A 13733-nucleotide genomic window follows, 5' to 3' on the forward strand; every position below is an offset into this window, starting at 1 on the left:
AGATCTCGGAGTCCTGCAATTTCAACGTAGGGCGAGTGCGGCATCTACGAAGGATCAAGTCCTTAATCGGATAGTAGTGGAGGCAGCAGATCACGTCCTGCGTGGGGCCGGATGGATCTCCCCTGGGTCGTAGGACCCGGTGTGCCCTCTCAAACTTTATCGGGGCATCAGATGCTCTTTGAAGAAGGTCGTTGAAAAGGAGCTGTAGAGTAGGTATGATCTTGTCTTGTGAGACCGTCTCCGGCAGCCCTCGCACTCGTAGGTTATTTCTTCTGCCCTTGTTGTCCAGATCCTCCAGGCGGTGTGAAAGTAGCTTGACTGTGTTTGCTTGTGTGTGAAGTTGTCTAGACAATAAGTCCACCGTACCCTTGATCCGGGTTGTATCTTCCTCTGTCCGCCAGTTGGCGGACGTCAGATTTAAGGTCAGTTAAGGCGTCTCGGATGCCCTGCGTGGCCTTCTCTATCAGTGGGATCATTTCTTCTTTGGTAGGAAGAAGTTTGAGGGCCTGCCGTAGCGTCGGATCATCAGAGTGTGAGATCTCCGAAGCGTTATCCTCCACAAAGTCCTCGTGGGAATTGGCGGGAGAAGGCGCCATCTTGGAGAGAGAGTCTCCAGAGTCGGGATCCGGAGGACCCAGAAAGTATTTCTTCACTGAGGTACTGGCGTGTTTATCTTTGTGCGATTGGGGTCTGGGTGTCCCAGGGAGCTTGTTGTGCTTCCCCATGTCGCAGTCGGATCGGTGAGGCTGCTGTTATAGCGGTAAATAGCGGAGATGGGCTGCGGAGCTCCAAGCTTAAGCCGCCATCTTGCTTGGCGGTTAACCATGACAGATTAGCTTTAACCATACATTATAAATAGGACCTAAAGGCTGGCAAGTTTTTTTCTTCCTGCAATAAAAGGCCAAAGCTGGCCCTGCATAATGCATTTATGTTGGTCCTTTTTAGCAGGAGAACCTTGTCATAATACAATTATTAGGCTGCAGAGTTCAAATGTTTAATTTAGCCTGTACATCGTTGATAAATCCTACTGTGTTTTCTTTACCTATGTGCTAACGTACAGCTAGTAGGTTCCACTTAGGCTGTTTCTTTTTAAGTTAAAAGGGACAAATATTAGCAAAGTAACCATATGAGGAAACAAATAAAAAAGACTCACTAACTAGGAAACAGCAACTCAAGTTAATTAATCTAAAAGAAAACCCGCAGAGCATTTACCTGAGTCAGAGGGCCATCGTCCAGACTCCTCTTGGCTGCATTTGCTGGATGCTGTGGCTGCGTTATCAGGTGAAGCTCCGCGGGGACTCTCTTCAGAGGAGCTGCTGGAACTGTCCTCGCTGGAGAAAAGGATTTGCCGGCTTGAGGCGCGTCGTAGCGAAGAAGATGCTGGCGAAAAATCACTTTCTTCATCGCATGAGTTCCATTGCTGGTTAGAGCTGCGGAAGGAATCCCCAGAAGACGTGTCAGCTCTAGCCAAACTGTAAACGCACACGCGATGAAGTCTCCTACCATACCGTTCCTCCTTACACCCCACAAGGTATAAATATGTTCGGCCATGTGTAATGTATAGTTAAGTAAATGTAATGTCTTCAAGATGTCCTCATACATTTAATTCTGCATTATACACGGCATCGGCGCCACATAATCATGTAGGTTTCGACTCACCAACAATCGTCAATCAAGTTTGGCTCGTCTGTTTCAGTAGTCTTGCGCAGGTCTTTAATATCAATGCGGTTACTGTCCCTAAAATTCAAACCAAACAATCAACAAGTTACTTATATGTTCACATTTATGCTAAAAGGTAGAATGTAATCCATGGGAGTGACATTTAAGTCTCCAGATGCAGGTGAATCAACACAATAAAAAGTGGACTTCTGTGACTTACAATATGAAATGAATAAGCAGGTCTGTGACCTCCTTTGCGGACATGGCGATATAACTGTCTGGTTCATTGAAGGTCCGGGCGTTCAGCTCGATGTGTCTTACTTCCCATATTAAAGCTGCAGCCCTCCTGCAAGATATCATTTATGGGCAACATCATTTCAGACGCATTCAAACAATAATCTCTGGGGTATAATTAGCCGTTATCAAGCACAAGCTACTTTAAACATCCTTCCGCTTTAACCCTTACAAGCCCTTCCGCAAATGTAAAGAAAACGGAACCCGCGGCTTTCAAAAGCTACTAACCTGTAAAAGCGGTTCAATAGTCTCATCCGAATCGTGCTGAGATCTGTAGGATAAGCCACCACCTTGCAATACGTTGGGTAGATGTTCAAGTCAACAGGGGCAGCAAAATACTTGGCAATTTCTGGGTGTAACGGAAACACAGCATTTAAAATAATTGTGCTTATTTTCTTGTTGTTACATGTTTGTTTCAGTTATTATTATTATTAAAGTCCAAAAAAACTGCATATATAATTATAATATATATATATTATATATAATCAAAGCCTTTGGAAGTGAGGACCATTCTTATAAAAGCAGTATTGTATTCATGGGGTCAAAATAAAAATTCTCACTTTCAATCACTAATCCATTACATTTGGTTCTCTTACCGAGGCTGAGTAGTTGATCAATACCACAAACAACCCGATCACATTCGCCATCTTGACCTCCATGGCCCCATTCGGCCTCTTGGGGACAGTATAGTAAGTTACTCATCTCTTCGGTGGTTACAGAAATACTAGTTCCCCGTATTTGAGGCTGCACAACTGGAAAAATTAGAGGCAAATGTTGAGTTACTTGCTAAGCTTTGCAACGACACACTAAACACTGCGTTTTGAAGGAAAGCAACCTCACAAAAATAAAGATTGTTGTAATCAAGTACAGAAGGAGTTTTGAGCACGTTCAGTTTGGAACTGGCTATGCATGCATCACCAAGGGCCAACCCTGGCAACTTTCAAGAAGTTTCGTATTAACTATTAATTATACAGGGCCAGCCGAGAATTGTATTTTTTTTATGGTAGCACAATTTATTTATTTGTTCTTTTAGCCCGCAGTGATTGAGGCTGAAAGAGAAAAAAAGGAGACTTACCATCGTCAGGTATAACATCCATATCCCATGGACTTAGCGTTTCAATTTCAGAGTTGTCCCATCTGGTGATAGTAGAGGACATAAGATTATCAGCACGTTCTTAAACTACTCAAATTACTCCCATCAACCATCCTATGGTCTGTACTAAAAATGTACCGGTACAAAAAAAACACATCCAACCTGCGACTTATTGTGAAAGAAAGTAGTATTAAATAGCAGGCAAGATATACGGTGTTTTCTTTCAGCACAACTTTAATTATATATTATAGAGATATATATACACACACACACACACACACACACATATACATAATTTATATAAAATCCTTTGTGGATTGGCATTTTAAACTCCCTGTGCGCTCTCATTCATACTTACTTCACAGTATATGATTGGAAAGGGCTGTCCGGGTAATCCTCGTGATACGCATCTTGACTTAACACCGTTCCAAACCACCAGACATCATCGATAACAGAACGAAATCTGTCCACTTGAAGGGGGAAAAAATATTTTGATGCCAATATAACCAACACCTAAGGGACCGACTGCCGACAAACATATTCGCATAACAAAATTAATTTATTAGTACCTGCAGCTTGTAGTTTTTGTTTACGGTTTTGAGAAAATGCTATGGTTTCACATTAAACTATTTAGTTGGTGAAAGAGTAACAAGCGCCTGTGACAAATCTTTCATCGTCTAACCTAAAGCTCGCGTCTTTCTACACAACCCATCTTAAAATACCCGACTCTACAATGGGCCAAATCACTACTGGAGGGACACAAAAGTGTACCTGATGCACGGGTAACATTTATGTAAATATTCAATGAAACATATGAGGCATCATCAAATATAAAAAGACATCAATCATTTATAAAAAAAAAAATATATAAAACTACGAGATTTTATTTGTAAAATAAGTCTTACGCCAAGTATTATAAAGACTTACAAGACTGCCAAAATCTTTTGCAGGCACGTTCGTAAAACTGGCGCAGAACAAGAAAGTCAATCACACCCGGCATGTCGTGATATCTACGAAGAACAGATTTTGCAGTGAAATCAAGTGAATAAACTTATATTTAATATACAAGTCAAGGAAAATAATCCACATAGGACGAAAAGAGCATGCGGGGGGGGGGGGGGCACCAGCATACCTAATGAAGAAGGCGTTATCTGTAAGGCTCCCCGTAGCAGGGTCCATCAGTGCAAGTTTTAGGTGGCACAGGGTTGGAGGACCAACTATATAATGGACCTCGATGATTTTAACCAGTTCTTGTTCCTAAAAGGGAAAAAAGGCAAGAACAACAAAACAGCAGAATGAATAACATCTTACGTGATTTGCGAGAGCTGTATAAAATACAAAGAAGCTAAAACTTCATGCTCTCAAAGCAAAAGAGGCTGAAGATTCATAGCGCTCACTCATGTGAAGGCAGAGAAGTTGAGTATTCAGTGGATAGTTGAGACATAAAAAAGGATTATATATATAAAAATAAATAAATAAATAATAATAATAATAATAATAATAATAATAAATACAAAAAAAAACAAAAAAACATTTTCTTACCCTGGGTGGCATTTCCTTCCATGGCTGAAGGAACGCGGAGTCTGAAATGGGGATGTTAAGGCTATCGGCAGCACTGAGGTATGCCTCGTATCCCTGGCGGAAGTAGACCACCTGGCAGGAAAAATATACATAAAACACTTTTATTTCTAACAAAGGATTATTTTTAAGAACGTGAAATACGTTCCAAAGCGGTCACATTTAAAAAGAGTCAAGTAACTAATGTCCAGAGGAACTTTAAAGTCTACCATTCACCGTACAGGCGCCAAAAACCAGAAAGTGTCACCTACGGCGCTAATCGTTTGGTTACTAAGATAGTTGGGGGAAATGTAAATCCACCTTAGACGTTGCTTCCGTTATCTCTATGCCGGCACAGATAATCGTAGCACGAGATTCTATCAATATGGCCGTCTGGAGTATGAGCTCTCGTGCGCACCTGCAATACTCCGAGCAGTACTCCGCATGTTATTCTATACAAGACAGGTCCACTTTTACAATATGTCATTAAGTCTTACCTCGTCTCCTATTTGGGGTACAAAGGGGGATCTGTGAGGCATGGTGTCTGTGATCCACAGTGGTGGGTGGTAAATTATTGGGATCTCGTCTTCACTTGATGAATCACTCCTACAATGGGAATTGATCAGATGGGATACAATTAGGGCTGCAACTAACGATTATTTTAATAATCGATTAGTTGGCCGATTATTTTTTCGATTAATCGATTAATCGGGTAAAAAAACAATATGCAAATTTTTTGTTTATTTAAAATAATTTAATGAACTGGATGTTAAAAAACAACTTAAAATTTACATTAACATTCTTATTTTGTTATGATGTAATAAAAAAACAATATTTTCAAAGTACAAAAACCCAAACACAATATTTATGAAACAAAATAACCCCAAACATTCTGAAAAGAGGTGGACTATTACTGTTCAAGAAACTTTGCACCCAGCACTTTGCCCCCGGCACTTTGCCCCAGCCCTGGCACTTTGCACCCAGAACTTTGCACCCAGCACTTTGCACTCAGCCCTGGCACTTTGCACCCAGCACTTTGCACTCAGCCCTGGCACTTTGCACCCAGAACTTTGCACCCAGCCCTGGCACTTTGCACCCAGCCCTGGCACTTTGCACCCAGCACTTTGCACCCGGCACTTTGCACCCAGCCCTGGCACTTTGCACCCAGCACTTTGCACCCAGCCCTGGCACTTTGCACCCAGAACTTTGCACCCAGCCCTGGCACTTTGCACCCAGCCCTGGCACTTTGCACTGTGCCCCTGCACCCAGTCTCCAACTCTGCCCTGCACCCAGCCCTGCCCCCACATTCTGCCCTGCCCCCACACTCACACCCTGCACCCACTCTGCTCTGCACCCACACTCACACTCTGCCCTGCACCCAGTCTCCAACTCTGCCCTGCACCCCCACCCCCACTCTGCCCTGCACCCAGTCTCCTGCCCTGCCCCCACACTCACACCCTGCCCTGCATCCCCACCCCCACCCTGCCCTGCACTCAGTCTCCTACCCTGGCCTGCCCCCCCCACCCCCACTCTGCCCTGCCCCCCCCACCCCCACTCTGCCCTGCATACCCTGAAACCCCACCCCCACGAACCGCTCTGTGCGAACGGAGCCACTCGCACAGAGCGAACCGCAACTAAAAGAAGGCGCGTGTAGCGGAAGCGGGGAACGCTCGCGGAGGTAAGTAAAAGGAGCCGAGTGCTCCAACAACGAATCGATCACTCGATTAATCGATAACGGAAATCGTCGACAACGATTTCCGTTATCGATTATTATCGATTTTATCGATTCGTTGTTTCAGCCCTAGATACAATTAGTACATATTGGCTTATCATATGCTGCAGCAACTGTATAATGAAGACAATGCATCACCTTCATGCGCTCCGGGGAGGCAACACTACCCAGAATGTTAACTCCTCTTATTACCCAGTTCTACAGCTTTCAAAATTTTGTGAATAGGGTAGAAATAGTTTGCGGGGGGGGGGGGTTAATATTGAAAATGGGGAGATACTGCTGAATCCTTTCATGCATTTGCAATAGAAACATTAATAGTTTAAAAGGAATAATGAGGTCTCTGATGCATTAAAGTGCATACGATGGCTGGACTCTCCCTTTAAAAATGTAAATTGTACTTAAACGGTCCAGTAAAGCCTTTGTGCATTCAGGATAAGGGCAACTCACATACAAAGCAATAACTAGGACACTTATTTCATAATGCTGTATATAGGTGTCATACGTGTTTAAGCACCATGGGAAATTCTATAATACACTACTACTTCCAACAAACCTGATTAAAGATTACAAAATAACATTAGTAAAAGTATTATTATGGCTCATCATACTACCTTGCGTTAGTTTCATTTGTGTGTTCCTCCTCCTCCGCCACTGACGGACTTGAGATGTTCCGTTGTTCATATAACTGTATAATTAAAAAAAAGGAAAAGAAATGTATGAAGGAAAGAACAAACATGATCTCATACATAAAAGGGGCAATAAATACTAAAGCATTCTTTACATTATCATTCAACTTACTGACATCAAATACAAACCACACGGTTGGAAACCTATGACTGATTTACCAGGCTTAAGGGAGGGCGAGTAGACCCAGCGGCACGGCACAAGCCAGACACCAGGATTAACTCAATGGCGGCACAAGAAAAACCCAAAGATCGAATTATTAAAAAGGGACAGAAGGTGTTTTCCTTCTAGGGCTGAAACAACGAATCGATAAAATCGATAATAATCGATAACGGAAATCGTTGTCGACGATTTCCGTTATCGATTAATCGAGTGATCGATTCGTTGTTGGAGCACTCGGCTCCTTTTACTTACCTCCGCGAGCGTTCCCCGCTTCCGCTACACGCGTCTTCTTTTAGTTGCGGTTCGCTCTGTGCGAGTGGCTCCGTTCGCACAGAGCGATTCGTGGGGGTGGGGTTTCAGGGGATGCAGGGCAGAGTGGGGGTGGGGGGGGCAGGGCAGAGTGGGGGTGGGGGGGGCAGGCCAGGGTAGGAGACTGAGTGCAGGGCAGGGTGGGGGTGGGGATGCAGGGCAGGGTGTGAGTGTGGGGGCAGGGCAGGAGACTGGGTGCAGGGCAGAGTTGGAGACTGGGTGCAGGGCAGAGTGTGAGTGTGGGTGCAGAGCAGAGTGGGTGCAGGGTGTGAGTGTGGGGGCAGGGCAGAATGTGGGGGCAGGGCTGGGTGCAGGGCAGAGTTGGAGACTGGGTGCAGGGGCACAGTGCAAAGTGCCAGGGCTGGGTGCAAAGTGCCAGGGCTGGGTGCAAAGTGCCAGGGCTGGGTGCAAAGTGCCAGGGCTGGGTGCAAAGTGCCAGGGCTGGGTGCAAAGTTCTGGGTGCAAAGTTCTGGGTGCAAAGTAGGGCTGAAACAACGAATCGATAAAATCGATAATAATCGATAACGGAAATCGTTGTCGACGATTTCCGTTATCGATTAATCGAGTGATCGATTCGTTGTTGGAGCACTCGGCTCCTTTTACTTACCTCCGCGAGCGTTCCCCGCTTCCGCTACACGCGCCTTCTTTTAGTTGCGGTTCGCTCTGTGCGAGTGGCTCCGTTCGCACAGAGCGATTCGTGGGGGTGGGGTTTCAGGGGATGCAGGGCAGAGTGGGGGTGGGGGGGCAGGGCAGAGTGGGGGTGGGGGGGGGCAGGCCAGGGTAGGAGACTGAGTGCAGGGCAGGGTGGGGGTGGGGATGCAGGGCAGGGTGTGAGTGTGGGGGCAGGGCAGGAGACTGGGTGCAGGGCAGAGTGGGGGTGGGGGTGCAGGGCAGAGTTGGAGACTGGGTGCAGGGCAGAGTGTGAGTGTGGGTGCAGAGCAGAGTGGGTGCAGGGTGTGAGTGTGGGGGCAGGGCAGAATGTGGGGGCAGGGCTGGGTGCAGGGCAGAGTTGGAGACTGGGTGCAGGGGCACAGTGCAAAGTGCCAGGGCTGGGTGCAAAGTGCCAGGGCTGGGTGCAAAGTGCCAGGGCTGGGTGCAAAGTGCCAGGGCTGGGTGCAAAGTGCCAGGGCTGGGTGCAAAGTTCTGGGTGCAAAGTGCTGGGTGCAAAGTGCCAGGGCTGGGTGCAAAGTGCCAGGGCTGGGTGCAAAGTGCCAGGGCTGGGTGCAAAGTTCTGGGTGCAAAGTGCCGGGTGCAAAGTGCTGGGTGCAAAGTGCCAGGGCTGGGTGCAAAGTTCTGGGTGCAAAGTGCCAGGGCTGAGTGCAAAGTGCTGGGTGCAAAGTTCTGGGTGCAAAGTGCCAGGGCTGGGGCAAAGTGCCGGGTGCAAAGTGCCAGGGGTGGGGCAAAGTGCTGGGTGCAAAGTGCCAGGGCTGGGTGCAAAGTGCCGGGTGCAAAGTGCTGGGTGCAAAGTTTCTTGAACAGTAATAGTCCACCTCTTTTCAGAATGTTTGGGGTTATTTTGTTTCATAAATATTGTGTTTGGGTTTTTGTACTTTGAAAATATTGTTTTTTTATTACATCATAACAAAATAAGAATGTTAATGTAAATTTTAAGTTGTTTTTTAACATCCAGTTCATTAAATTATTTTAAATAAACAAAAAATTTGCATATTGTTTTTTTTATCCGATTAATCGAAAAAAATAATCGGCCAACTAATCGATTATTAAAATAATCGTTAGTTGCAGCCCTATTTCCTTCATTCTTCACAAGCCAGGCCCAGCTATAATCAAGCTGAAGAAAACCTTAATACGAGAGAAAGAGTTTTGTTCTTTTTCCATTGTTTTTCCCCCCAGCAGAGTATACGGAATATATGAATACATCCCAATGGAACATCCCAATGGAAGTGTCTAAAGCTCCGTTGTAATTGATATTTTACTCGTCATTGCGTATAACAAACAGCAAAACGATGCATGCGATGTTTCCAGTAAGACACTTGCCTCATCCTCACTGCTAACGTTGTCGCTGGAGTAGACATTAATGTCCATTCGCGAGTCGTTGCAGGCCATGGGTTTTGCATAAACTCTTTTGTTGTAGCCATTGCAATCATTCTAATAAATAAAATAAAAATAAAAGACTAGTTAGAAGAAACCCTATCCTGATAAACTACTGTAACCCTAAGTGCTACTAATCATACCAGCAATGGTTAGCTGCTAATATAATTCAAAAATAAACATAAAAGATTTGTATTTTCTTTCAAAAATAATATTTTGATTGGCCTAATTCTGGTTATATGTATATATCTGGCATGCTCAGATTAACCTTCGTCTCTGCAATAAAAGCCAACGGGCTGAAAGAAAGATCGACTATAACTGGTATAAATGTTTTCATTCTTACCTTATCAGGTGTTAGATGTTTTTCAAATTCCACTCTCTCATGGTCTCCTTTGGCAGTTCTGTATTGCTCCTGCTTTCTGTAATGGACATAGGCATATATTTTTTAGAAAATGTATGACATTTAAATGCATTCACAAATGAAGCAGAAGGTAAACAATTCACCTGCATTGAAAAGAGCTTGGGGGAGTAGGGAAAAGGGCCACAATGGGAATTTAAAGGGACCTCTCAATACAAAATCTAATATATTATCATTAAATCTGTAAGCCACCTTTGGATTTGTAGTTGCTGCCATTCCTTTAAAAAGTGTATTTGGTCGGGGATCTTTTTGTAAGAAACAAATCAGAAAGAACCCCATTAGGCACTAAAAGATATCGTACTTGTATTCCGCGCTGGGTAAAGCTGGTGTTACAACGCGATTTTTCCAAGCAAACTGCTCCGGCACAGGGGAACTCCTAGACCCTAAAAAAGCAGAAGGATCCCACAGAAAGTTAAAATTCTGAATACACGCTTTTATTTCTCAGAGCGAAATGTATTTACGTGCAGCAGGACATAACAAACCTCTTTGCTGTAGCTCTGTCTGGTTATTTTCATTGTGTATCAGCTGATCGACGACTTGTTCCGCTATCTCCCCAGAGCCTTCACAGAATAAAACAAAATAAAGTAAAAAAAAACCAAAAAAAAAACCCCCCACATTTAGACTACGAAAAGAAAGCATTTAGACACGGCTTAGCTGCAGACACAAGGCCCGGTTCTATAAAGTAGTCTTACTACACCGAGCCTTGTGTCTGCAGCTAAGCCGTGTCTAAATGCCCATGCTGGAAAACACCAACTACACACCACAGAAAACCACCCGTGTATTACTCTAATCTTTTTTTAAAGGTGTTGTTCCACTATGGGTGCCTGATTCTCACGTGAGCGACAATAACATCTTCTACAAAGCAAGAATTAAAGACAAGACAACTTTACATGATTAAATAAATATTTCTAATAGAGTTTCGGACATTCAGCAGTAAAAAAAAAAAGCTACCTTCCTGATGATGATGATTACTAGTTATCGTTAAGGTTAAACAGAAGTCACAATCCTTACGTGTTTCTACATATCCCATCAAGGGGACCAAATGCTCCTCTACACAGTTTTCCCGGCCAGGTACCAGGCGCTGAAGTGACGGTGAGTAGGGATTTCCATCCAGATCCACAAGGAATGGTGGTGGCATAAGATGGGGAGCCAGCTGGGTCTGCTCATCGAGGACAAAGTTCCTGTCGTCTTGACATAGTGGGCGATAGTCGGTATGAAAAAACATTTGATCCGGAACCTGTGATAAGAAAAAAGCGTTCATCTGTTTACTGTAGAATAAACTATTGGAGTTATCTACAAAAATAACACGTGATCATTCTGAATCACCTGCTTTCTTTAAACCCTGTGTGCCTTTAAACCCTGATATTGAATACAAAAACACACTACCTTTGCGTATGGTGAATTGCAACCAAAGGCAAAAAACAGGACGCGTCCATGCGAGTCCCCACCGGCTAAGTATTGTCCATCAGGAGAAAATTTACAATCTAATATGGCTCCGAAGCTTTCGTCTTCGTCTTGAATCTAAAAATAAGATGTAGGGTTAAAAGGTTAACACGTCGTTATAGTATATTTTAATTTTGTTTGCTAATGGGGGGGGGCAAAGAATAATGCTAGCGAATCCGAATTTAATATGTTTAAGAGCATTAGCTAAACCGTGAATATTCAAAAAAAAAAAAATACAAAGCAAAAAGTTTTTTTTTTTTTTTAAATGTCTGAACTTTTTTTGTTTTGGCCAAAAAAAAAAAAAACAAGAAAAATTATGAGTTGTCTTGAAAAGCAATAGGCCCTTAAAAGGTTCTTACCTCGTTAAAGTAGCGTTTCACCGTCACGCCCTTTTCAATGTCCCATAAAAACACGTTTCCGTCATGCCCAGCTGATAACAAAATACGTTCATCATTCGGATGAGGCTCCAGCACATAAACATCATTTTCGTGACCCTGGCAAAAATTGGAAAATAAAAATCATAAATTGGTGCAATTTTTTTAATTGTGATTCTCAACAGCCTAGCATTTTTAGCGCTAATAAATTAGAAAATAAAAATATAAAGCAAAATAAAAAGCAAATATATATATATATATATATATATACATACACACACACACCCCATTAGCACGTGCCAAACAAAACATTTTCGTCTTGTTTTTGAAATGTCTGGCGTACACATCATACTCCGCTGCCACAAACTCCATCACACTCCATACATTACTATCGTTAAAAATGATTCTGTATTAACATATTTTCCTATGCATAAGCGCAAACACATAGGAGTCAGTTGTTATTATCCATGGCAGCAGATACTAAGGGCAACAAAAAATGAACTGTTTAGTTAGAAAGTATCAGATCCGCGGGTTTAAGTTAATTATGTTGTGACGTAAAATCCCACTGGGGTGAATGTAGAAGAAAAAGGTATTGTAGGCACATTAAATATCCAGAAACATCTCTTTCCCACCCAGACTTCTGAAGATGCACGCAGGTAAATTCACAAAGTCTACCCGCACGCAATTTGTTGGGCTTTAACTTCAACAGCGATGTACATCCAACTTACGGTCAAAACGTGAAGCAGGTTTCCGTTCAGCGAATCCCAAACCTTCAAAAAATGAGCGCTCGTGGCTGCGATGATCATACTATCTGAGCAAGTCCAGGCGAGCGTTAAAACCTTTTGCTTCATAAGCCTGTCCTCTTCGCATCTGGAAGTGGTGGGGCAAAAAGGTAAAACATTAATTGACTCGATCACAAGAGGCCCAATTAAAAAAAAATACAATAAAAAGCGTCTCTAGAATCATCAGATTATTAGCTGCAGGAAACAGAACCAGCAACAACAGCTACATCAATGAAAATGTTGCAAATACGTTTGGGTTACCTTTCACCGAGGCTTTCTATCATATCCAGAACAATGCTGCTCCATCCGTGTTTGTCTCGCTTCCAGATCCATGCTGTTCCATCAGAGCTGCCACTTACAAACCTTAAAAAGGGAAATATTCCAAAAATATAAATTTATATGTTTTCATTTCTTTAATAAACATTTTACCCCCAGAGTATACTAAAAGAAAGCGTGCATACTCACCTCGCTCCATGGTTTGAGAATTGGATGGTGTCAACAACATCCTACAAAAAAAACCAAACATATATTTAAATAACCAGCATAAAATCTAAAAATATCAAAGTGTGTTTTTTTTTTTTAAATCGTTTTTATTGACATCTGTTGACCAAAACAAAGCATGTCGTACAACACATGAAGAGACGCAGGAGACAATGTCCAGCAGGGTTACATCAGCAAATCATGGCGAAGCAAACAAATGTCTCAGTAAAACAGAGGAGCCGGGTACAACCGGCAGGCATAAGTCACTTCAATCCCGACATGAGAGACGTATCAGACAGAGCAAATCACAGATGCGGTTTTCACGTTTTTATACATAGAAATCAAAACAAAAGAAATAAAAGAAATGCGAGCCGGGAGCAGTAAATAAAAAGAGATGAGAAGAGAGAGGAAAGGGAGGAGAATTATAAGAGAACAGAAAAGAAAGGAAGCAGAGAGGAAAAAGGGGGGACACGAGAGAAGGGGGGAGCAAGGAGGAGTCGCGCCGAACTCCCAGGGTGACCTGATGGGAGCTAAAGATGTAGCAGAGGCAACACCTGGTCCTTGTCAGCAAACGCCGTGAGCCATGGGTCCCAAATCGCCTCAAACCTGCGCATAGTGTCGTGAAGTTTCGCCGTGATCTTTTCCATAGTGATCATGTGCCATATATTGGAGTCGATTTCTCCCACCGTGGGAGGGC

At 43.4% G+C, this 13733-nt stretch overlaps 1 protein-coding gene across 1 annotated transcript in view; it reads right to left on the minus strand.

Moving 5' to 3' along the window:
• Positions 1-1074: 1074 nt before the first annotated feature.
• Positions 1075-13733, minus strand: part of LOC149281441 (bromodomain and WD repeat-containing protein 1-like) — a 32087-nt gene continuing 19428 nt past the window's right edge. Inside the window, exons 14-32 of the mRNA XM_089499294.1 lie at positions 13022-13062; positions 12818-12919; positions 12503-12644; positions 11760-11894; positions 11344-11478; positions 10969-11194; positions 10259-10340; positions 5101-5209; positions 4589-4699; positions 4179-4303; positions 3974-4056; positions 3405-3516; positions 3029-3090; positions 2550-2705; positions 2182-2302; positions 1880-2005; positions 1660-1737; positions 1213-1430; positions 1075-1085 (exon numbers count right to left, since the gene is read on the minus strand). Coding sequence (XP_089355420.1) covers positions 1075-1085; positions 1213-1430; positions 1660-1737; positions 1880-2005; positions 2182-2302; positions 2550-2705; positions 3029-3090; positions 3405-3516; positions 3974-4056; positions 4179-4303; positions 4589-4699; positions 5101-5209; positions 10259-10340; positions 10969-11194; positions 11344-11478; positions 11760-11894; positions 12503-12644; positions 12818-12919; positions 13022-13062 — 2175 coding nt within the window. The remainder of the gene's footprint in view (positions 1086-1212; positions 1431-1659; positions 1738-1879; positions 2006-2181; positions 2303-2549; positions 2706-3028; positions 3091-3404; positions 3517-3973; positions 4057-4178; positions 4304-4588; positions 4700-5100; positions 5210-10258; positions 10341-10968; positions 11195-11343; positions 11479-11759; positions 11895-12502; positions 12645-12817; positions 12920-13021; positions 13063-13733) is intronic.

This window comes from Sceloporus occidentalis, unplaced genomic scaffold (assembly GCF_023333645.1).
Source record: "Sceloporus occidentalis isolate IW3139 unplaced genomic scaffold, rSceOcc1.0.p SCAF_132, whole genome shotgun sequence".
NCBI classification, from domain to species: domain Eukaryota; kingdom Metazoa; phylum Chordata; class Lepidosauria; order Squamata; family Phrynosomatidae; genus Sceloporus; species Sceloporus occidentalis.